General features: G+C 34.0%; 2 protein-coding genes across 2 annotated transcripts; both read left to right on the top strand.

The window, feature by feature from the left end:
- The first annotated feature begins 1,583 nt into the window (after positions 1-1,583).
- On the top strand, positions 1,584-20,405 carry LOC110029624. The gene is made up of 5 exons (XM_020731995.1): positions 1,584-1,762; positions 17,344-17,455; positions 19,141-19,212; positions 19,308-19,525; positions 20,138-20,405. Exons 1-5 carry the CDS (start codon positions 1,653-1,655, stop codon positions 20,241-20,243), a joined length of 618 nt encoding a protein of 205 aa, XP_020587654.1. The 5' UTR covers positions 1,584-1,652; the 3' UTR covers positions 20,244-20,405.
- Positions 20,406-23,372: 2,967 nt separating this feature from the next.
- On the top strand, positions 23,373-24,246 carry LOC110029732 (early nodulin-like protein 1). Its single transcript, XM_020732154.1, has 2 exons — positions 23,373-23,686; positions 23,765-24,246. Exons 1-2 carry the CDS (start codon positions 23,482-23,484, stop codon positions 24,088-24,090), a joined length of 531 nt encoding a protein of 176 aa, XP_020587813.1. The 5' UTR covers positions 23,373-23,481; the 3' UTR covers positions 24,091-24,246.
- Positions 24,247-25,425: the final 1,179 nt, after the last annotated feature.

Here is a 25,425-nt window from a genome sequence, read left to right as displayed (position 1 = left end):
CAAAATGTACTCACCAACTGAACTAGGCTTCACTTACTAGAATATTATAAATAAATGTTATTCTTATTTACATACTGATAGCAATAAATAATATATATCTAAATTTTTTATGCCCTACAAAAATAAAAAAGTTTATGAATCTTAATATTTTCGGACAAAAAAAAACAATAAAAAAATAAACTCGCTTTCGCCAACAGATTTTCATCAGCCAGCACAAATTATATTGTGAGTTGCCTCATTTGGTTGTAATTAATCTAAAAACTTTAAACTTCAATTAAGAGTCATCCAGAGCTCTGATTTTTGTAAACTTATAGTCAAATTGACCGGCTCGATGAAACTGATCGGCTCGATGAGACGGACCTAATGATATAAAATTCAGTCCAATCCAAGTCAAATCAAACCCGAATCAAATCATTAAACCACTCTTAGAGAAGTTCTGGAGGCATTTGAAATGTCAATTAAATGTCGAATCTAGCGAGTTTATGGTCGAATCGAGCGTCTCGATGAGACGATTCCAACGAGCCCAAGATTGCTCAATTTTGACATCGTTAAGGCACTCAAATGTCAATCAAACATTATCTAATCAAGATAAATTAACCGGACCGTCCGATCAAAATAGTTTATATTCCTTCATTAATTGCACTTAAAACACTATAAATAGAGTCTCACCCCTCACATGAAAAGAGGAGGAGGCTTAAGAGAGAACTTGAGGCTTTGAGAAGGAGCTCAATTCCAAGATCATCCTTGCCATCGTCTATCGCCGTCGACCACCACTGACCGCCGACCACCGCCGCCAACCTCTGTCAACCGTTATCGACTTTCGTCAGCCACCGCTGACCTCTGTCGACCACTGCTGACCGTCATCGATTGTCGTCGACTACCGTCAATCACCGCTGACCTCCGTCGACCATCGCTGACTAGACGTCGTCAGTCGACGTTGTATCTTAGAAAGCTAGTAACCCTTTCCCGCCTGTAGGACAAGGTAAATCTGTAATCATCAACTTATAGTGAATTTTTACAACTGGGTCAGACCCCGTGGTTTTTCCCCTTTACAGGTTTTCCACGTAAAAACTTCTAAATATCATCACAGCTTAAGTGTGTGTCGAATCCTCGTGCAACGCTAAGACGATAATCCATTACTATAATGCCGCAAATTTTCTAGCATCCATCAATAACGATATAACCTACCTGAACTTACAAATAAGTTTCGCGCTTCTGTTTTCACATATCTGTAGATTACATGCAGGTTTATGAAAGTTACATAGAGGTTACATGATATAACATGAATATAATGCAGATATAACACGAATATAACCTCCATTATGTACACAACGCTGGTACGTCTTATGTATGCAAAATTTCAATATTCTCATTTTTAAATTTTTTTTGGATGAGTTCCTCTGCCGTATTTCACTAATAAATATGCAAATTTTAAAAATTTGGCCACACACACACACACACACACACACACACAATATATATATAAAAGTTTTTTAATATCGAAAATTCGAAATAGCTCTCAAAACTAGAAACCTCCAGCACCTCAAGATATATGAATAAATAAATATTTATTTCCCGATGTAAAATACCATCGTCATTTTTTTTTTCTCCACCCCTGATCCGATCACCGTGACTTGCAGAGGAAGAAGGAGATGGCTCTGAACCCCCAGCTCTTCCCCAACGGGATGCCAGTCCCATTCGTGGGCGAGATGTTCGTACTAGCTCGGGACGGCGTCGAGTTCGAGGTCGACAAGATCCCAGGGTTAGTTTCTCTTCATTTCCTTCACTGTAAAAATAATTTCATTTTTCTAGGTTTCCAGTTGTTCTTGCTCTATGTTTAGTTCTTATGATTGCGCTGAAGCGGTCGATTAGGACTAAGTTTTAGATTTTTTACATGGGATTGACATAAGCTATAATTCGGTACTACCCGCTTAGGATACGTGAAGTTTTAGATAGTCTATAGATGAGAGATCCTTATGGTTCATCTAAGAAAGTTAGCATGACTGATGTTATTTATTTTGGCATTTTGTGTTTCATTGGTTTACGTATTCTTCCTTGATATGGACTGTGATTGAATAAAGAGGAAAGAATGGGCAAGGATATCCTGATCCAAATTTGATCGCCATGAACATTACATTTATTTAGAGATGGGTGCAATAAAAAATTATTGCTTATATAAAAAATATGTAGATGTGCATTAGTTTCAATTTATATCTGTAATTTTGTCTCATGAAGGTTTTTGTTTGAAAAGTATTTTGATACCTTTCAGTATCCTGATAAACATTGATTGTTATCAGCTGTTAGGGCAATCCATAAGAAAGGTCGTGGGTAAATTTTAGGTAGTTTTTATGGTGCGTCATTGTGTTTCTAGAACGTTTTTTGCTTCTCCGCATATGAAGAGACTTCCATGAAGGCTGTTTTGTTGATATTACTATTAATATAGAACAAAACATTACAAATGCTTAGTTATCATAACAACTGTCCCTCAAATGACTTTTACTTCTAAATGACGGGGAAGTCAGTACAACGGATGAGCAGGCATCATGGCACTGCTTAAGTGCTTCTATATATGCTTTATTTTTTCCTTCTTTATTGAGTGCATCCGACCTTAACTACAACTCATTATTGTAGAAGATGACATTGCTTATGAGCAATATCTTATCCATCTTAGAAGCTATGTGGACGACCTTTTAAAGTTGTAGAATTATTAGTTAAAATTTTCATGTTACTCTCGTTTCACCCCACACATGTTTTAACATATACTTGTTACCATCACCTTGATTATGGTTTCTCAAGAAGATGATGTACAAAATTATGAGGTTTCCCAAGAAGATTCCTTGTTATGGATTAATTTTTGACAAAATCAAGAACAAAGATGTGGGAGTATACACTGATGCTAGTTGGGTTGGGGAACTCATTGATAAGAGGTCCAACACAGGTTACTGCTGCTATATATGGGGAAATCTGGTGACATGGAGAGTAAGAAGCGGGCAATTGTTTCTAGAAGCATCGCATAAGCTATGTACAAAGCACTCCCCTTGGGAATCTGTGAAATAATATGGATTCAAAAATTGTTAAGGGAACTATAATGTACCTCCAATAGTTCTATACATAAGTTCTATGACAATTAAACAACTATCCGTATTGCAAAGAATCTTGTGCACTTTACAAGTCCAAACATATTGAAATTGATAGATATTTTATCTCTGAAAAGGTTAACAGACTAATTATATAACTAAACTACATCTCCACACACCAACAAGTTAATGTGTTCACTAGAGCTCTTCCTTTAAGCACCTTCTCAGAGTTCAATACCAAGTTTAGCCGATACAACATCTACGATCCAATTCAAGGGGGAGTGTAGAACTTTAAGAATAATTTGAAGAAAAATCTGAGAAGATCCAAGAAAATTTGATTGGAACAACTTAAAAAACTTTTGATTAGTTTATCCCTTCTTATTCTATGGTATTTTATTATTTATTCAGAATTATTTCCTTTCCTAATTTAGGTTAGATGTATTTGATAAGTCTGTAAATTAATCATTCCCTATATATATATATATATATATACACACACACACACACCATACATGTGAATTGTATGGATCAACATAATTATTCCTTTCCAAAACCTATTTTCTAGATTTTATTTTTTTATTTTGCCTATTTTTCTACAACACTCTAATTTTAACAAATATTGATCAAGCGATCTTAAAGTTCTATGAGTAGAGGGAAAAGAAGGTTCTACAACACTTAAGGTAGTTTTCTAATTGAGGCTTAACCTATTTCTGAGAATTGTACGACAAACTTAAAAGCTCTAAAAGATTTAGATCGGATGGAGGCAAAATGCAACCCTTTTGGTGACTGAGGAAGTAGAACTTTAGAGCTTTTGCTCATTCATCCTAAAGCTGTGGGAAATAGTTTAATTTTTTCTCTCCCTCTTCTTTGTTTTCTCAAATTTAAGTTTTAGGATGATATAATGCTATGGGGTGTGCACCTTTGCTAAGACTAGCTTCTAAGGAGGTGGTGGTAGCTATCTATAGATGGGGTTATATTAGGCTAGTTTAGCTTTAGGTTGAATTTAGGCTCAGGCTTGACCGAGTTTTAATGGGCTGACAAGGGTGAACCCAAGGTGCTATAGAGGCATACCTGAGTTTGGATTTTCTAGGGATTTGCTTAGCCTTACCTAGGTTTTATTAAATCTATGGATTTTAATGAATATGCCTTGGTTTGATTTTATTTGCAGTTTGCATGAATAGTCCATGTTTTAATTAAATGTTGATTATATTGACTTAGTGGGTCTAAGACTTGTAGCAATGTTATTTTTTTTGGCTGGTGTATGAGTGCTAATTAAGTTATCATATGATGTTGAGGGTTGTCTAGTCTTTGGATCGACTAAAGGTCCAGTCGAAGGTCTACCTAAGCTAGCCTCATTCTGTGTAGTGTGAATTGTGGATTTTGGCTATATGCAATCTCTATGTATATATTGCTAAATTTTCAAGAGTGGAATTATCCAACTATGGCTCCGATTAGGGGCAAGTATGCTTAGTTTAAACTAGCAAGCACGTGAAGAAGCCCTATATAAGACAAACTGCCATGTATTTTTATTTATGGGTTAGCAACCTGGTTGGAGTTATGTTTTGTTATTGGCAGATTGGGTAGACTCAAGATAGCAAGTTCAATACATGCGTAGAGATCCAATTAAATCAATCAACAGGAGAATACCCAAAACATGGGATACATTGAGCCAAGAAAGATTGGCACACAACCTTTGTGATGGCGAGTAAGTGAAACAAAGAGCAATATAGAGAAATAGGGCTAAGTCAAATGCTACAGCATTAATATAGTGATTATAGCCCTTGATAGATCTCTATTGAGTGATAACACAAGATATGCACTAGGTTTATGAATGTGAATGACATCGTTTAGATAGGCCTAGAAACAAAAGCATGATATGGAGGACCCAAATGTCAGAAGTGTGCCTATGGTGCTATTAAGGATCTCATTTTGCACCTTCACATTTCATGCAATCCTCAATTTTTCATTATTGTGCTATTTCCCTCTACTTAATTTAAGTGTGGATGTTTGGCTTCACAACAATTGTCAAATGATTTCTTTTTGGAGGTGGAGAACAGATTCACTAATGTTGTTGTTATGTTGGCGCCAAACTTAAGGACAAGTTAATCTTTTGTACGTCTAAGGGTAATTTAGCCTTTTATTATTATTATTGTTGGGTATAAATAGATTTGTTATGTCTACGATTAGGGTTTTGCATAAAATTGAGTTGTGACTCTTAGGTCTAGGGTTTGGGAGAGATTTCCTACCATCGGATTGTAGGAATTGGAAGAGAACACCTACCTCTCGAATTGTTGATGTTTTCTATTTGTATTTTTGTTGAGTTTTTTGAATTATTGCAATAAAATTATGTGTCCTAATTTATGTGAAAATGGGTGCCAATTTTGACAACAAATCCTATCAAATCGGTATGAGAGTCATTGATTTCTAGAAACCACAGATAGATCTGACATTCAGGTCTTCATCAACCACGGATCGTAGCATAGGGATTACAACTTATAAGCCACGATACAATTGCGCTTTTGTGCCTGTCGGAGAATTGGGATCGCCGCTTACAATGTTGCGTACAGTTGCGATCAGCGTTAGCTAGGAAGGATCTAATGGGATTTTACAATCGCGATCCGAGGGATTTGGGAAGGCCCCGACACAATGGGATTGCGACTTACCGAGAATCGAAACCCATTGGTACTCCTGTTTTCATGGCCTCTACCGCCATACAGTCGCCATCAACGTGACCTAGGAAGCAGTGTACAGAGATTCGAAACTCTCCTATTTTTTCTCACTCGATACAGTCACGATTAAATTTACCTGGAAGGCAACACGACGTACAGAGATCCGTTACTCCATCTTTTGTCCCCTCTCATACTGTCTTCACGTATAGTTGCGATTCTAGTAGCTGTTAAGCAATGTCGGGATCGCAATATATAGAGTAACCGAACCCCATCATTTTCTGCAGTGCCAATTTTGGAACTCTGAAATTTCCAGTCATTTGTCTCGTTGCAACAGAGTACAAATACTTTCATTTTTCGATGATCAAAAAAATTTGGGGAGAATGACATAAAAAAATAAATGATTTGGATAAGAAATTAGAGGAAGGGATCTCACCCAAATCGATTGGGGATGAAAGAAAGGTTTGTCGCCATAGATGATATGTTTATTTTCATGGAGAACCGAACGGAGGATCCATTCGAGAGCATGGGGGAAATTCGAGAGATGATAATGAAATTTATTGAGATGCAATCCAACACCTCGTCGGTCGTTCAATTGGCAAATCCTACACAATGGTTGACCGGAGATTCATGAACTAAATTGAAAAGAAAAGAGATCGAACGTAAGGAACATAAGGAAAACATTCACCATCACGAACCCCCTCTCAAGTCTCTGATTGGTGGTAGATTAGAGATTTATGATGGAAGCTGTGGGGCTGAAATATGGAGAAGAGATTGTGCAAAGGTATGGAGGAGCACGAAGCAGAAAGGAGAGAAACGGGGAGGGAATATGATTACGATCGAAGGAGAGAGATTTACCATTGTTACATGAGGGGAACGACTGAGGAAAAGGAAATTGGGGTGGAGATGTTAGAGTTTGGAAGTTGAAGATGTCGATCTTCTAGGGGGAAAGTCCACATGGGTGGGTGTATCAGATATAGCGATATTTCGTTATGAATGGGATAGATGGGTAGGAGAAATTTATGGCGGTAGGGTTATGTTTGGAAGGGATAGCTCTAGCCTGGTTTCAATGGAGGGAGGCTAGATATCCGATCAATTCGTGGGAGGAATTTAATGATTATTTATTGGAACTTTTCCAAGCAATTCGGGAAGGAGACCTACACGGACAATTCTATACCTTGACTTATGAGGGGACTGCCCTGGAATATAGGGAGAGATTTGAGCTATTATTAGGAGAGCTGAGGGTGATTTCTGAAGCAGTATTGGAGGGAAATTTCATGAAGGAGCTAAAACCCAACATATAGACATCACTCCTAATATTGAGACATCGGGGATTAAGGGAGATGATGAAGCTAGCTCAGATGGTAGATGATAAGAATCAGATGAGGAAGTTCAACAAGAGCAACATAGATTGAACGCCTTACCGAACTAATACAACCACAACAATACAAAAAACTAAAATAGTGAAAGTCCATAGGGAGGTTGCACGAGACTCGAATAATGGACCATGACCAGGAGCAACACTCAAGCGCGTTACAGAGACAAAGATTCAGGTGAAACGAGCCAATGATTTTTTTTTTGTTTGATGAGAAGTTTACCCTAGGACATTGTTACAAGGATAAAAAATTACAAGTTATCATAGTGCATGACGAGGAGACAGAGAATGAAGAAATAGAGACAGTTGTGGGGGAGGAGGTAGGAACACTCTGTCTTTTTCCCACCATAAAGATAACGTGTCTTTTGGGGGTGGGGAGGGGAAGTATTGTTAAGTTGGTGCCCAGCCTAAGGCCAAATTTGTCTTTTGCACGCCTAAGAATAATTTAGTCTTTTATTATTATTGTTCAGTATAAATAAGCTTGTTATGTGTATGGTTAGGGTTATGCCTGAGGTTGACTTGTGAGTCTTAGGTTTATGTGGGGAAATTTTTTTTTTTGCACCACAAAAATTAAGAAGCCTTTTATTTAAGCAGTTAGACACGACATTCGAAGGCTGATACACTATCCCGAAAGGCAAAAATATTACCTTTGAATCAAACTATTCGCTCGGATGAGGAAGATGTCTTTTGACTCGTGGTTTTAACTCCCTCTATCTTATTGGGGGCAAGATATGGTTTATTTTATTTTGGGGTTTGGATTTCTCTATGAGAGGGATCCCTCATAGTTAATTATATCTCAAGTGTTGTAACTCCTGAGAAAACTCTCGATTCTGAATTTAGCTTATATTTTGCTAAATTGTCAGTAAGTATCTGTACGGAGGTCGGTGACCCAGATTCAAAAGGGTGAATGATGATGTTGAGAAAACAAATGAGCTGGAACATAGACCGACTTGATCAACCCATATTAGAATGGTAGTGTTTGGGCCCGATGGTTTGAGTATGGAAAAAGGAGCTTATTATAAGAATAAGGTTTCGAGATTAGAATTTGGATTGAGTTTGAAGCTGGTGTCTTAGGATTTGGGACATGGAAATCAGGTTTGGAATTTTGGGTTTGGAGTTAAGGTTTGAAATATGGTTTCAAAGTTAGGGTGAGATGGGATTCAGGCTGAAGAGAAGTGAGTCGGATTCAAAGAGAACCTAGGCTAAAGGTAAGATGGTTTGGAGAGATTTCTATGGAGGTGAAACCCTAACTCCAATTGCTAAGGAAACTAATGGGCGGATCAACCTAAATTTTGGGAACAACGTACTTGATCAAGATGCTTATCGATTTCTATTATTCCGGTTATATTAGTATCCTCAAATTATTAACCAACTGTGTAACCTGAGTTTCTTTTTGTTGTCGTAAAGTGGCTAAGGAAGACCGTCCCGTTATACATTGGTTTGGGGTGCCTTCGTTGGTAACCATGGGTTACTTCATCCTAAGACATCCAAATAATCCGAGGGGGTAGGTTTATTGTGTTGCACGTCCTAATCATTAATCCCAATCTAAGAGGAAACCAGTAACTAACCTAGGGCTTCTAGCTTGGACAAATCCTAGGGTATGTGTGTGGTTTTAGGTATTTGTCTGCGTTTGTTATCCTAGGGGCAAAGTTTGGAACTATCCTAAGGTGTGGTTAAAGAAGTGATTTGTTTTCTCCTATAAATCGTCAATTAAAATGACAAATCAGGGTTTTCTAGGTGCAATTTAGTTACTTTTCCATTCTATGTGTAGTTTAGTCAAATGATCAATGAGAAGTTATTTTGCATCATATGGTTTTGTTTTATGGTTGAGATGTATATTTAAGAGAATCAAATTTAAACTTTCTAATTTATATTATTCATAGATAAAATAAATTTATGTTATTTACTGAGAAAAATATTTTTTTCTCATGCAAAAAGAGATTTAAAAGATTTTATCATTTAAAAAGGATATGAGAAATATAAGTTTATTTTATGTTGGTCTAATTTAGTTTAGAGTAGCTCAAGACTTATATATTTTTAAGCCTAAGTTAATAATCATTTGCTTCTAGGAGGAAACGATATTCATTCAAATACTTGTGCTAGAGAACATGTAAGTCTTGCCTCTATTAAGCTTGAGGGAAATCCTGATAGATTTATACATTAGTTTTTTTTATCCCCAAAGCTCAAGTGTTTTGAAAATATAAATTGAATGTAAAGAAATTTAATCTTTTAAGAGGCTTTAAAACAATTTTAAGCTCTCAAGAGAACTTCTTTAAAAAAAAAATTAAAAAGTTTTAAAATTAAGTTTTGAAAAGAGAGATCTATCTTAGAAAAAGTATTTAAAAGAGAAGGCTAATATTTTAGAAAGATTTTCTTTTAAACGCTTTGAAGTTTTGAAAAAGATTTAAATGGATTTCTCCTTGAGTTTTTTTCCTAAATTTCAAAAGATTAAAATTTTTGAGCTCATTTAATTAAGGTATAAAATATTTTCATGGGTTGGTTAAATTTATAAAGGTTTATATTTTAGAGTTCTTTTAATTTTGATAAGAATTTTTTTCTTATTGATGAGGTTATTTGTACTTTAAAAATATTTAATCTCTGAGCACTATATTTATGTAAAAGAAAGATATATTTTTTTTAAGTATCATTGTGATTTTACTAGGCTCTCCTTTTTCACTTAGCACCTAGTAAATTTAATTCTTCCTTCTTATACATCTCAACCACTTAAGGTTTGTTTCACCTAAGGCTAAACCTAACTAAAGCTCATTACACAACTTGCATAAGGAAAAGAAGGTTAACATTAGACAAGCATTCCGACATGCAAGAAAAAAAAAATTTTGAACATGCGTTCATGCACTTTACACATCCATATCCTCATTTCATTATTTTCTCTCTTTTTCATATACAAATACATGATGTTATGCATCAAAAGAGAACAAAGGCAAACATAAACATGAACAAAAGTAGCCTACTACATGAAACTAACACATGTTTTACATCATTTCGAAGAGAATGAAGCAAGGAATCCAATGGTTAAAATGGTTTTGAAAACGAAGGTCTGTAGCTCGAGTTACAGTCTTATGAAGTGGCGAGCTAAATTAGGTAGGTTTTATGCTCGTCGAGAGTCATTTATGGTCAAAAGTCAACTTGGGCTCATTTGATAGAGGAGTACATGAGGTTTTTAATGGTGCAATTTAAATTGATTGGATCAAGCTCCTTGATGAGATATTGCTGATCAAAGTGGACTCAACTCCAGGAGAGCTAAAAATGATAGGTTTCCGAGCTGAAAATTTTAATGGATTTTATTTGACGAAAATGTATCTTTACATTCCATATATCTTTTATTGAAGTCCATACTTAATTTGAGGTCGTTTCGACACGGTTCTGGCCAAATTATCCTTTCCCTTTCCTCATTATTGTTTTCTCTCTTCAAATTATCGTCGGATCAACGGGTGCCCAAACGAAGTCGAATTTGAGTGTGGAAGGACTCACTGGAAAGGTTTTGACGAGACAAACACAACGATAGTGTTTGTTTTCTGAAATAATGAGTTGTTGAAAAAATTTTTGTGGGCCCACATTTCATGTCCAGAAACTCTAATTGCACATTTTTTTTTTATAAAAATGGTGTCTGATGTCCACCAAGTTGGTTTTTATGCTCCTCACATGTGATTGTAAAGATAATGCAAGTTACATAATGTAATTTGGACAATTGGATTGACCGGTGGAGAAAAACGATAATTTTTTAGGGTTTCGAAGCAACGTTCATGTATGAAAACTTTGAGCTGAAGAATTACACATAAAAATTGTTTCAAACCATTTGCAAAATTATTTGCATACTCTTTAAGTGTAACAATAAATATCATGCAGCTTTTCCAGTGATACAATAATCCCAGAACGGAAAATGATAATTTAGGGTCCTGCCAATCAAGGTTGTTTAAAGTTTCAGGTCAAGATCCAGCTCGAGTGAAGTTAAATGGAGTATGACGTTGAGGAAAATGATTGGTCTAAAAATGAGATAGGCAGCCTAGGGTTTGGGAGAGATTTCCTACCTCTCGATTGTAGGAATTGGAAGGGATCGCCCACCTCTCAAATTTTAGGTGTTTGTGTTTGTATTCTTGTTGAGTTGTTTGGATTATTGCAATAAATTGTGTGTCCTAATTTTGTGAAAAGGGGCACAAATTTTGGCGTCAAATCACACAAGTTGCATGTTTGTTTCAATTTTTTATTTAGGATATTGGAGTTGCATGGTAGGATTGCCTCCTCTCTTTGATCTGTATGATTAAATTTATCGTCATTTAGCAAGAGAGGGAAACTTTTTCACATATGAAGCCAAATTATTGCATGTTAGAAATAATACAAAATCAGTAAATATTTTTATGATATACTGTTCGAAGCGATCATCTGCTTCTTGCGCATTCGCAACCATTGGTGAGTCTACTTTGAGGAATGGAAGAGACTCTGATGCTCAAGTCAATAAGTGGGTTTAAAGTCTTAGGAAAGACTGGCGTGCTGAGCATTCTCAGTGATTTAAAAGATTTGAATTGATTTTAATAGTTTTAAATTAGTTTGTTTTCCCTTAATAGAGGGATATTTCAATAGCTAATGTTGAGGAAAGCTTAACCCATTTGGCTATATGTATGATTGATGGTATTAAAATGACTTATTTAAGATTTGTAGCATTTTTTGCTTATCAAAATGTCCCTAATTTAGGGATAGTTTGGTTCTTCTATGGATCAAGGTGTTGAGAGAAGAGACATACCTGTCTCTAGAATTGTTGTCAAACCGTGGATGGAGTCTTTAAGCTTTACATTTTGTTTATTCTATGTTGAAATTAGGCTAGTGGAAGGCTTTAATATTGGTGTAATTTTTAGTTTACATTTGATTGTTGAATTGGTTGATGTTTGAATATCAATGTTTGATTATTTGAATTTGACGTAAGGGGTTTTCACGCACCTTGAAGTGATCTAAAATAATCGTTGCTTCATCCTTCCTCTATTGTATGAATATTATGAAAGCAGAAATCTTAGTTTCATGGTTGGACAAAACAAGACTGTATACTTTTATAGGAATTATTAATTGCCCCGTTATGCTTGGGATTCTAGTGAACAAGAAAATTAAATCTCTCTTTAAAGTGGATCATTATCTTCAGTTTCAAGGTAATCTGATTTGGGGGTTTATCCTTAATCTTCCCAACCCCCAATCTCTCTTCGATATTACTATGTACATGCTCTCGCTTTATAGATTGAGACATTATGGGTTGATCCTGTGCATGAGCCTTGAGTTGGAGATAATTTATTGAAGCTTTCGTGTGATATATTTTTGTTGTTGGACTTGGAGACTTTGAAACAACTCACGTTCGTGTATGGTACACTTTCTCTTAATATTTTTTAATGTGGCATGCACATACATAGCAGTGATAAAGCACACTGCTTAAGTAATTACATACCTCACACCTAAAATTTCATTTTTACACACATAGCACTCAAATCTATAATATCACATCAAAATAACACTATTATCACTTTTTAGAAGTGAAATATGTTTTTTTATGCATAGGCTTAAGACACTAGAATGCTATATATGTAAATTTCCTGTTAGGTTGGTCCCTAGCCTAAAGGCAATTTTGTCTCATGTACGGATAAGGGCAATTTTTCATTCTTAGGTATAAATAACCCTATTGTGTTTAGAGTTAGGTTTGTGTGGGAGATTGAATTGTGAGTCTTAGGTTTAGGGTTTGGGAGAGATTTCCTACCTCTTGAATTGTAAGAATTGGTAGAGATCGCCTACCTTTCAAATTGTAGTTGTTTATCTTTATATTTTTGTTAAGTTATTTGGATTATTGAAGAAAAATATTAGTTTGCCCTAATGTTTTTAGAAAATTGTGTCGATTTCTACTTCGGATCATGTCATTCCCCTTTCTTAATTTGGGTTAACAAAGGTTTATAGTTGGCATTGAATGGTGGCATCGTTGTTCTCGGCCTTTAGGAAGTACTGTTCTTTGGGGCTGCAACTTCTGAGATTGTTGGTACTAAATCTAACTTCTTAAACACATAAATGTTTCAAGGAACTTGAAATTGGAAGGCAAAGGATCATAAAATCAAGTTTAACCAATGCATATGAAAGAGCGATTAAGAATAAGAAAAAAATTATTATGAACATTAATACCAACGAAAACTGTAACGTGAAGGAAGATGCAATCTCTTGAGTTTTCTCTTTTAAGATCATCTGAAATGTTTTGTGGAGACGTTGATATGGAATGCGATCGCCATCAATCCAGGCCTCGAGCAAGAATCTGTTGGGGACCGTGGCTTCTGAAATTTTGAAATTGCGTAAATCTCTATTTTATTAATCATATGAGTGCTACATGGAAGATAAGATGTCACTTCCCTGTGGAGTTATGGAGGCGATGGCTTTGACGATGCAGCTGCAACTTATCTAAAGGTTATGTGGCGATTTAGTCTAAATGGTCCTCATTTTACCATTGACGAATTTTCCAAATTTTAAGCTTAATAAAGAACAACTTAAAAATTTTAGGGCCTTTAACATGCATACCACCTAATTCCTAAGCTTTTTACACTTATACCACCCAAATCATTCATATTACATAAAAAAATACCATAATTTTAACTTTTAAATGGTGAAATTCACTTCTTCAAGCATAGACATGGTGTCATATATGTAAAAATATATGTAAAAATTGAAGCTTAGATATTTGATATGTAAATACATATGAATTGAGTGGCATGTATGTAAATATTCCAACAATTTAATTAGAACAAATTAACTTTGGTTATCCAATTTTCATTTACTATTGTTCACTTGTTAAATACAATCCCAAAAATGAATCTTTGATAACATGGTTCAGAGAAGAATATGCAAGCTACTGTAGTCTATAACAGGGTGATAGAACCTTCAGATTGTCGAATAAAGCTACAGAGTTATCCATTTCCTACAGCAGTACGGTAACTCTTCACAAATACAGGTACCAGTTAAATGAAAACCGAAACTAAGTCAAGTGGTAGCTTGCAATAACTTATTACTGTAGTGCAAAATGGACAACAAAAATTGTAATTTTTTTTTCTCACATATGCCTTGTAATGTTATAAAATGCATTTTCATGAAGAATGAGGACCTTTTTGCAAAACATGTTTTACGTTCAAACTAAGGAGATGAAACTTCTATGATGACTTCTACCAGAGAAATTCAGTACCCTCTAAACAATTCCATTTGGAAATTAAATTCATGCAATGAGATGGTACTAAAACATTAGATTAAGGTAAAGATAAGCTGAAAGTGGCAATTGTAATTGTAAGTGGAGGAACCCTATCCTCATTAAAAACTCGGACTTTTGTTATTGTAATAATTAAATAATTTAATTAAAGAAATAACCTAGGACCTTCATTGAATTATATTTTAATTAAATACTGCCACCATACCCCACACCACCCCTGTCAATCAGAAATGACGGAAATCAAACAGTTAAATTAGGAGTTTTCTTTAATTAGGAGCTTCCTTATTTAAATAATTTTCAATATCTTTATTTTGATTTATTTCTTTTTTAGCTGAATATTTAAGTTAGAAATATGTATTATTAAGTTACCTAAAATAGATTATACAAAATATTTTGTAACTAAAATAGATTGTAAAGACTATTATTTAATGAAATGAAAGCAAAGGGAAAAAACATCAAGTTTATTCAGAATTCAGTCTATCTTTCTCAAAATTTTGACATGGTATCAGAGCCAAATTTTTGACCTAACCACTGATAATCGTTGGAGGACTATCAAAACTCCCTTCCCATCGACCTTCTTGCAGGACGAGAAGGTCGGTACTATTTCTTTGTCTTGATTCTCGCTTGTCTGCTCGTCGTCCCATTATTTCTTTGCTTGCAATGTCTTCGTTCTACTTCGTCTTTCTCTTCGGCTCGATCAGTCTCGACAAAGCCTCTAATTCTTTCAAACTCCACCCGCAGTGGCTTCCGCCCTTGACAACGCCTCCTCTGCTCCAACACCCACCACCGACTCCCTCACCCATCAGCGCTCGGTCTCCCTCACGTTCTAGCAAGCGGTAGATCACATCGTCTCCCTCATTTTTCCAGATCCCGCTTTTCTCCCTCTCATTTATGACACAGCCTCTGATTTGCTGCACCCCTACTTCTCGTCTCCCTACTCTCTCTCTCTCTCCTCCTCGCCAGTCTCCAAATCCCCAGAAAGTAATTCTTTCGCTACTCCTCTGCTCGGCCGCTGCCCAGCACACGCCTCTGTTAATCTTTTTCCAACCCGAGAACTCCATAGCAGCCGTGCCCGTTCTTGACGATCCCTGCTCCTTCTCAGACGAAAACCCCATTCCTATTAGCTATTTGCACGCTACTTCTAACTCTCTCTCTGTCGCAAGCCTCATTCCCTTGTTGGAACCTCGATCGCAAAGCAGCTCCTTCTTTCTCTTTAACATCCAATTCGTGAAGCCCCCTCCCGCTTGTCGCAGTCTTGTAGCCCCGTTGTCAACCTCAACCTCCAAACACCCGCTTGGGCACTCATTTGGATCAGGAAGGAATCGTCCTCGTCGTCGCAGGAAAAATCAATTCCATTTGGATCAGGACGTGGATCTTACTCGTAGGCCATGATCGATAGCATCTGGATCGTGTAACTGAATCCTATTTGTGAGCTATTATCGGTAGCATTTGGATCAGGATGCAGGTCCTATTTGTAGGCTATGATCAATATCATCTGGATCGTATAACTGGATCATATTTGTGGGCTATGATCGGTAATATTTGGATCAGGACGCGAATCCTACTTGTAGGCTATGATCGATAGCACCTGGATCATACAACTGGATTCTATTTGTGGGCTATGATTGGTAGCATTTGGATCATGTAACTGAAAGCAGATCCTTCTTATGGCTATGATTCGAATTTTTGGGTGAAAATGATAAAGTAATACTTGTTTTTCTTTGCTCAAATCATGTTATGGTTCAGTAGTTGTCTCAGAGGCTTCGACATTCACGGTTTGAGGATTTTTGGTCCTGACAGTGTTATCAGTTTCTTGTTGACAAATTGATGCTTTCTGATCAGTCAATATCAATTTGAGGGGGGTGTCAATTAGGAAGGACGGAAAGCAGACAGCTAAATTGAGAGTTTTTTATAATTAGGAGCTTTCTTATTTAAATTTCTTTCCAATATCTTTATTCTGATTTATTTCCTTTTTAGCTGAATATTTAGATCATGAATATGTATTATTAAGTTGCCTAAAATAGATTGTAAGATTATTATTTAATGGAATGAAAGCAAAGGAAAAAGGCATAGAGACTATTCAGAATTCAACCTCAACCCAATTGTCCCAAAAATTTGAAAAACCCCCCCCCCCCCCCCCCCTTGTAATTCTTGCACATGAGTAGGTTAGTTTTGTAATTGTTCACAATATAACTTTTTAATTTATCTCTATAACAATTGAATTTGGATAGAGGTTCAATAAATTGTTTAGGGGCTTTTTATTTTGTTTTATTTATATTTTGACTTAAAACAAAATATGTTTGGTGTGGTATAGTATATTTGTTATTTTTATAAACATTTCAAATGATTTTTAGTATTTTTAAAAATAAGCTAATTTGTTTTTAAAAAATAAAATAAAAATATGCACAAAACGCACTAAACAAACATTTTTTATAATAAAAAAAAACAAAAACAAAAAATAAAAGTGATCCCAACAAAGCTCTTATGGCCTATTTGGACTCACCTTTTGTTTTTGTTTCTATTTTGTTTTGTATATATTTTTATTTAAATAAAATATATTAGTTATCACATGTTTACTTATTTTAAAAAAAATTCAAAATAATTTTTAGATGTTCTGAATGTTTTTTTAAAAATAAATTAAGTTGTTTTTAAAACAAAAAGTAAAAACATTAAAAAAATATACTAAACGAACATGTTTTCAAAGTAAAAGAAAAAAATAAAAGTAAACAAAAATAAAAGTAAAAAAAAAAAAAAAAAAATGAAGTGATCCCAAATTAGCCATGAGTGAGATGGGACTTTGTTATGCTTATATTATTGCCTGTGCTCTTAGGTGTGATCTGTACACCAAAAAAAAAAAAAAAAAAAAAAAAAAAAAAAAAAAATCTAAAAAACTAAAGGTTGTTCTTTTTGTCTTCCTATAATTATTTTTAGAGGCCTCATATTTTTGCTTTTTGGGGAGATTAATTATTTTGTTGAACCAACAAACTGTCGCAGATCTGGTAGTGGCCATGTCAAAGCAAAGGGAATTATCTACATATCAAATGTGCGCATTGTTTTTGTATCAAAAAAGCCTGTCGGGAACTTCATAGCTTTTGACATGCCCCTGGTATGAAGGCTTAACCTCTATCTTACTTTATTTTTCTCTTTCATACATTTTTATCAAATAATAGTCGTCTTTTAATAATATAATTTTTTATTATAATAATAGATAAATACAAACTATTGATTGGGAACACGACCACACATTATTAACCTGCATTCTAAAACAGATGTTCTGCATTGAGAAGTTTTGATCAATTGGAATGTAATTTAAAAAAAAAAACTTTAATTTACTCTGGTAATAATGGTAAAAGGAAAAGCCGAAGCATGAATTGTGCAAAAAAATCTCATAAAATACTCTAAATAAGATTGAATGGAAAATGTGGATTCGGAGATGATTCTGATTAGCTGTGATAAGGCTATGGATATTGATAAAAAAGGGAGAAAAGTGAGAAGGATCACACTGCGAATAAAGGTCCGAGGATTTTAATGGAGAAAGCAATATTGTGAAGAAAATTTATGAAATTTTTTACCTCGCTTTTGATTCGTCTGAAAGTGGTCAATAGGTGTCTATTTTTTAATTTAGAACCATGCAAAGTTAGTTATTCAATTTATATGTAAGGGCAGCATGTGGGGAACTGATCTTGTGAAACACCGCCTTTGAGTGTGCTGAAAAACATAGCATGCCCTTGGGCTCATCGGGTGTCCATAGAACTAGGATGAAGAGAGTGAGGAACAGTTAATTGATGAAGGATTTACATACATATCACACAATTTTTATGTATTTACATATCTAACACCTAAACTTTAATATTTACTCGTATAAAACTTAAAAAACTTCACATGAAAAACAGTACTAATGTTAAACTTTTGAAAGTGAAATACACCCTTTTTTAGTATATATTTAGATGAGATTGTGAAACTAAGGCATTATTTGAGTAAATATCAAATTTAAGATGTTAGTTATGTAAATACATGTGAATTGTGTGGTATGTATCTAAATCCTTAATAAAAAAACAACTATTAATACGAGGCATCAATAACTTAACGCTAGTAAATGTAATACACAAGTGACAAAAATTAGTGTTTTACAAGATTTACCTACATGCCCACACAATTCTTATGTATTTATATGTCTAACCCCTTGATGTTTGTATTTATAACACATTAATGTTATAAACTTATGCATGAAATGTGTATTTTTCTTTTAAAAAGTTAGTAAAAATGATATTTTTGATGTGATACTAAATATTCAACTGTTATAGCATCAATAACTTAACACTAGTAAATGTAATACACAAGTGACAAAAATTAGTGTTTTACAAGATTTACCTACATGCCAACACAATTCTTATGTATTTATATATCTAACCCCTTGATGTTTGTATTTATAACACATTAATGTTATAAATTTATGCATGAAAATGTGTATTTTTATTTTAAAAAGTCAGTAAAAATGATATTTTTGATGTGATGCTAAATATTCAACGGTTATACATATACATATGAAAGCTTATGCATTCGATATGTATATAGGAATTGTGTGGTATGTATGTAAATGCTCCTTTTTTCTCACGTGGCTTATATGATGCTCTTTTCATACATCTGAAATATAATTTAAAACCTCTCTTTTACTGAAAAGTGAAAACAACATATGGCTTAGCCTTTGTTATGTTTCTTCCTCCAATCCCTACTTCTGTATTTATCCTCTCTGATGAAAGACTGGATTTTTTTTTTAAATTTTATTTGCAGCTACACATCCATGAAGAAAAGTTCAACCAGCCAATTTTTCACTGCAACAACATTTCTGGAAAAGTGGAGCCTGTATGTTACAAATCTACCTTTTCTTCCATCACCATCCCTGTTATTTGGAATTTTATTTGAATTGTGTATTTAATGCCTTACCATGAAAATCACAGGTCATCCCAGAAGAACATCATAGGGCTCTTTACTCCACCCATTCCTTCAAGATCTTATTCAAGGAAGGCGGTTGTGGAACCTTTGTACCCCTTTTCTTGAACCTGATACAATCTGTGCGACAGTATAATCAACACTATGCTGCTGCCACCGAGGCTGCGCCTCACCTCGACCCGCTTCAAGCAGCTCAGACTCCTGTCGACGAGATGATGCGTTGCGCGTGAGTATACTCTGCTCTGTTTGGTGCAGCTTTCTTACCGATTACTTTTGAAACCGCTGGCATTTGTCGGTTTGGTTGCTGCTTTCATAACGCATTTTAAAATTTTTTATGATGAAAATTTGCTTTTAAGAATCAAATATGCTCGAGTGTCGTAGCTTTATGAAAGTTGCTATCCGAATTTTTCAAAAATAAAAATATTTATAATGCACTTAACAAATTTCAAATAAATTATTTTTCCCATAATAGCTTTATAATCATGTACACAAAAAATTTCAGTGCCTCGAACAGATAGGACTGCATTTTTCTCCATAAATATGATTGTAAAATGAAGAAGAAAATAACTTTTTAGATTTTCCCCAAAAAATCACGCACCAATATTTTTACTGCCATCACATTTAAAAAATTTGATTTGGAAATGCAGATTTTAACCCAAAAAAAATTCTAAAAATTAGAAATAAATCAACTCCCCAATTAGAACTGTGATTGTGGTACGAGATGCAAACAGACATAAAGCTATCCCAAGTGGGATCCTAAGTATTTATTCTAAGATTTTAAGAGTTAGATTTAGACTTAGTTATGATTCTTAAATTTAATCTTGATATACAAATATAGGTACGTGGATCCGAATGATCCAACGAGGATATTCTTACAGCAGCCCACATCTGAGTCTCAACTGCGGCGCAGGACCTACCACCAGCCTGCAGAAAACGCCCATTAGTTGGCCTTTTTTAAGGTACATGCCATAATTTGTTATGATAATAAATGTTAAATAATATGGTGTGTAGATATATAATTATTCAAATGTTTAAGCTGACATAAGTTTTATATGGATGCACTTGTTATGTTTGTTTGTTGATGGCGTGATAGTTGATTTTTTAAAGCGTTATTATTAAGATAATGATGGAAATTGCACATATAACCTGGGCTATTTGTGTTTTATATAGAAAACAAATCATGTGCCAATCCTCTTGAACTTTTTCGTTGATTATATTTGTTTGATTTTTACTTGAAATTTTATCATTGTTAGTGCTCGCTCATTGGACACTATAGAGTTTGATAGTTGTGGTCATCATAATGCTCACAAATTTGGCTTGAACTTTGAGCTTGATTAATTAATTGAGTTCATGCTCAAGCTTAATGTTAATTCTATGAGCTTTACTCAGCTCATGAGCTAGCATGATTAGTACGAAAGAGAAAAAAAATTTAATTTAAGCTAGTATTCTAATGAAATAATAAATAGAAATAAGAGAACACTTGATATAATATATATATCTATATATATTGCAGTTTAATATTTTAAAGAAAATTTTTAAATTTTTAATCTCTCTTTAAATTTTAATATATATATATTTTTAATGTATCTCTTTATATATATTTAAATTTTTAATATTTTAGATTAAGTACTTTTTAAATGACTTGGCTCATGAGCTAATAAGTTTGGTGGGGGTTGGCTTAAGCTCATCGGGTTTAGTTCACAAGTCATTTACGTGTCGAGCTCGAGCTAGCTAACGAGTCTGTCTGATTCACTTAAACCCCTAGGATTTGGTAAAAAATTAATGATTTCTAAGTCTTTGGGGTTATATAGGTATACTTTTATTTGCATAGGTGAGTTTTATTTGGGGGCATTTCCATACATACTACCCAATTCCCTTGTATTTACCTATGTAAGACTTAAATTTTAATTTTTATATTTCATTTCGCAATCAAAATTGTTATGTACAGGGTCGTGATTTTTGGGATTTAGGTCTAGGTATGGCTATCAGGGCAAGGTATTTCAAAATGACTTTTACGTTTTCATCTATTAATACTAAGCTGGAAAAAGATGGGCTAAATAATTTGTCAATTGTCATTAATTGTTAATAGAATGAAAAATATGAGATGGTCAAAAAAATTTTTTAGATATATGATATGTCCTATATATTTTATGATATTTTAGTTATGATAAAAAAAAAAAAAGGAATTATGGAGCTGATCCGATTTTGTGAGATAAAGGGTTGTTTTAATTAGAAAATTTTTTATTCCTGTAATAGCCTATGGTCATTTCTCTTATACAAATATATATATATATCGTACCCCGGCATGTTGGTTGACATCCACAATATAAGACCCCTCAAGTCAGGGTTTTGAATCCCCTCTGACACAGTTGGCCTTAAGGAGATAATAATTGAATTATTAGGGACATTAGGGTTTGTTAGAGCTTCCTATAATAGCCTATGGTTATATATATATAAAAGAAATAACCATAGATAGGAAGCTCTAACAAACCCTAATGTGCCTAATAATTCAATTACCATTTCTTTAAGGCTAACCGTGTCAGAGGGGATTCAAAACCCTGACTTGAGGAGTCTTATATTGTGGATGCCAACCAACAGTCCGGGGTACACGATATATATATATAATTTAAGTTTTTTACTTGGTTATAAAGCTTTATGAGATATGCAAAATAATGTGTAATTAGTTGTATAGGAGTAATATATTTTATACAAAATTATATAAAACTCATGCCATATTATCATTTGATTTGTGGATCGATACTTTTGTTTTTATATAAATGTGTGATTCTTTTCACATAAATTCGATCGCCCAACCTGAAAATTTTTGAACTCAATTAATTGCTGTGTGTAAATTTATTTTGGGCTTATATCAACCTCAAACAATATCCATCTCAAATAATTTGAACTTCACTAATCTTATGTACGCTTCATTTATAAATATTTCTTTAAATGAATTGGCTAAACTTAAAATTTAAAATTCCTATATTTAAATGTGTAAATTTGAACATTGACCTCCTCACTTGTCCATATTTGTAAAAAGGATTGTTGTTCAACAAATTGTTTATTAAGAGCTGAAAGGAAAAAAAAAAAATCTTAATTATATATTTATGAATTATTATAAGTTATTAGAACAGTTTTATTATTTTGTATATACTTTAAAAATTGCGTATATTAATTGAGGTATAAGTATAATGTAAGTACACAAAATATAAAATATTTAAATAAATTTATTTTTATAAATAGTTGAACTTCACAAGCAAAATAAATTATATTTTGTGAATTTTATAAATATAATTAAAATTAACAAATTAATTTATGTTGGGCTTCAATAAATCTTATATGTAATCTATATTTTAATTTGAATTAATGTATTTTTCCAAATTAATTTAAAATGATTCAAATTAAATCTTAAATAATAAACTCAACCTCAGAAGAAAATTGGGCTGGAATATTTTGAATTAAAATTAACATATGATGTATTAACATTATAAAATTCGTGTAATTAGTAATGTTTCAAATTTGAAATGAAAAATGTATCCCAATTCAAAGATAATTAAGCCATTTAGGCTGAATTTAACCTGACTTGTATGCATTTTTTTTCTTTCCTTTTAATAAAGAAAAATAAAATAAAATAAAATTCTCCATGATCAAATATTTCAAGATAGAAATAAATAAATATTATATTCACAATTTTTTATTGCTTAGAAAGAAATAATAATAATATTTACATATATACGACACAATTCTTATATATTTACATATCTAATCATATTGTAACATTATGCGAAATAAATCTGTTGATCTTATTATTATAAACATAAACATCAAACTTTAGGCATCAGTTAAATAAATACCTAAGTTTCGTGTGGCATATATGTAAATTTTATTTTTCTTGTATATTCAATTCCTCGACCTAAAAACAAAAACAAATAAATAAATAAATTCCGTTTTTTGTGTTCTCCTTCATCCCGGATTCTCTTCTATCTTCCCGCCTCAATCTCCAACGGCTCTTCGAATTCAAATCTGTATCTGCCACGTCATTCCCCTATCTCCTCTTCTTAACCGGCGGCGCTCATTTCTCCCTCCCCATTCTCACAATATTCTCCTTCTCCCTCTCTCTCCCTCCCACATTGCTCTCCTCCCAACCCCTTTTGCAGCCGAAAGAAGCACAAGAAACCAGCCATGGAAGCCACCTTCCCCATCTTCCTCAACCTTCTCCTCATCCTCTCCCTCCTCTCCCTCTCCTCCGTCTCCTCCCTCTCCGTTCTCCCCACCACCGACTTCGCCATCGGCGGCGACGGAGAATGGGCCATTCCCTCCTCCAAAAATCCCGATTTCTACAACAAATGGGCCTCCAACAACAGATTCAAAGTCAACGACACCATCCGTAAGTCCCTGCCTCCCTTAACTAAACGAATTATACACGGTCTATAACCTTGACTCGCCTTCGATCGTTACAATACAGATTTCAAGTACGATAAGGATTCAGTCATGGTGGTGACGGAGTCTGAGTACAGCAAGTGTCGATCGATGCACCCGATCTTCTTCTCCAACAATGGCAGAACTAAGTTCAAATTCGACAGAGTGGGACTCTTCTACTTCATCAGTGGCGTCAGCGGCCATTGCGAGAGGGGAGAGAGAATGATCGTTAAGGTGATAGCAGCGCCAGTTGCAACACCACCGGAGGGGATAGACGATGATAACTCACCAAACTCTACCGCTGGCGCTCTATCTTCTTCTTTGCTTCACGTCTTTTTGTTAACTGTTGGAAGTCTAGTGTTGATGTTTTAGGGTTTTTAATAAGTGAGGCGAGTTTAGGTTGAGAATTGCTTTTGTTCTTAGTATGGTTGTTTGGTTTTCTCTTTGTGGTCCGTTTCTTTGGTAGTACTGACAGTTTTGATGTTCTTAGAAGGGTTATTTGATGTGGAAATGTGTATTTTTTTTAAATTGGTGTGTGGAAAATGACTTATTTTTTTGATTGAGCGACGATGCTTGATATTCTGACTATTTTGATGCACTTGTTCATAATATAGTGGTTGAGATTTAGGGTTTGTTTGGAGCAGTTGCAGCTTATTGAATAATCTGCTGATAAACTGATTAAAAATAATCTGCTTATAAGCTATGTGTGGTAGCTATTATAAATTTTTATTTTTATTTTGGAAAAGTCAGATCGCCGCCAGAAAGCTGCCACTGCACCTAGACAGGTGCTGACACCTAGACAAGTGCGGTGTGAAAACGTTATTTTCAGCGTTTTGAAAACACACAAGCTGCCAAAACGCAGTTTACCCAAACAGCTTAGGTGAAAACGTCACCGCACCAAATAAGTTGCTCCAAACGGACTCTAAGATTCTCATCATAATGTTGTGGATTCGAGTCACCAAAATTGCTCTTTGAGATTCACTTTCCAAAAGAAAAAGTTTGGTATTATGTTAGTTTGTTTACAAAGATTAGGAGCAGTTCTTGTAATATTAATGTTTATAGATTATGATGATATTTACTAAATATGTGGAGTTTATTTACTATTATGTAACCCAATCACTTTATGAGTGTAATTTTATTTTAAATAAATAAAAAAGGTTGTAATTATTTTTTTTATATATATTTTAGTCGTGCTCCAAATTTAGTTACTGTCTAAATTATTTTAAGGGTTGGTTCTTGTAATGTTATTTAGTTGTTAATATTATTAATATGTCAGTATTTGTTTCAATATCAATCTGACTGATTAATTAACATTAGTTTTAAAAGATACATGTAAATTTGAATTATATATATATATATATATATATATATATAGGGGTGTAACACAAGCGAGCCTAAACTCAGCTTAAGTTCTACTCGTTTATATTTCGAGCTCAAAAAGTGTGTTTGTATTCAGCTCATTTGCTTAGCGAGCCGAACACGAGCCGTTCACGAACAAATCTTTGTTCTGACAACCCTAATCACGTAATGATAAGATATTAAGAATTGGGGTGAGATTTAAAACATCATTTGATTTATTTTATTTTTTTAATTACTACTTTTAATTGATTATAAATCTTTGTAGCCTTATAGTCAATTAAATTTTTTAAAAAGACTACTCAACAAATATAAATAAATAAATAAATAAATAAATAAATAAATAAATAT

The sequence above is a fragment of the Phalaenopsis equestris genome, unplaced genomic scaffold, assembly GCF_001263595.1.
Source record: "Phalaenopsis equestris unplaced genomic scaffold, ASM126359v1 Scaffold000600, whole genome shotgun sequence".
NCBI classification, from domain to species: Eukaryota; Viridiplantae; Streptophyta; class Magnoliopsida; order Asparagales; family Orchidaceae; genus Phalaenopsis; species Phalaenopsis equestris.
Note: the sequence above shows the minus strand (reverse complement) of the source record. Positions and strands in the feature narration are given on the sequence as shown.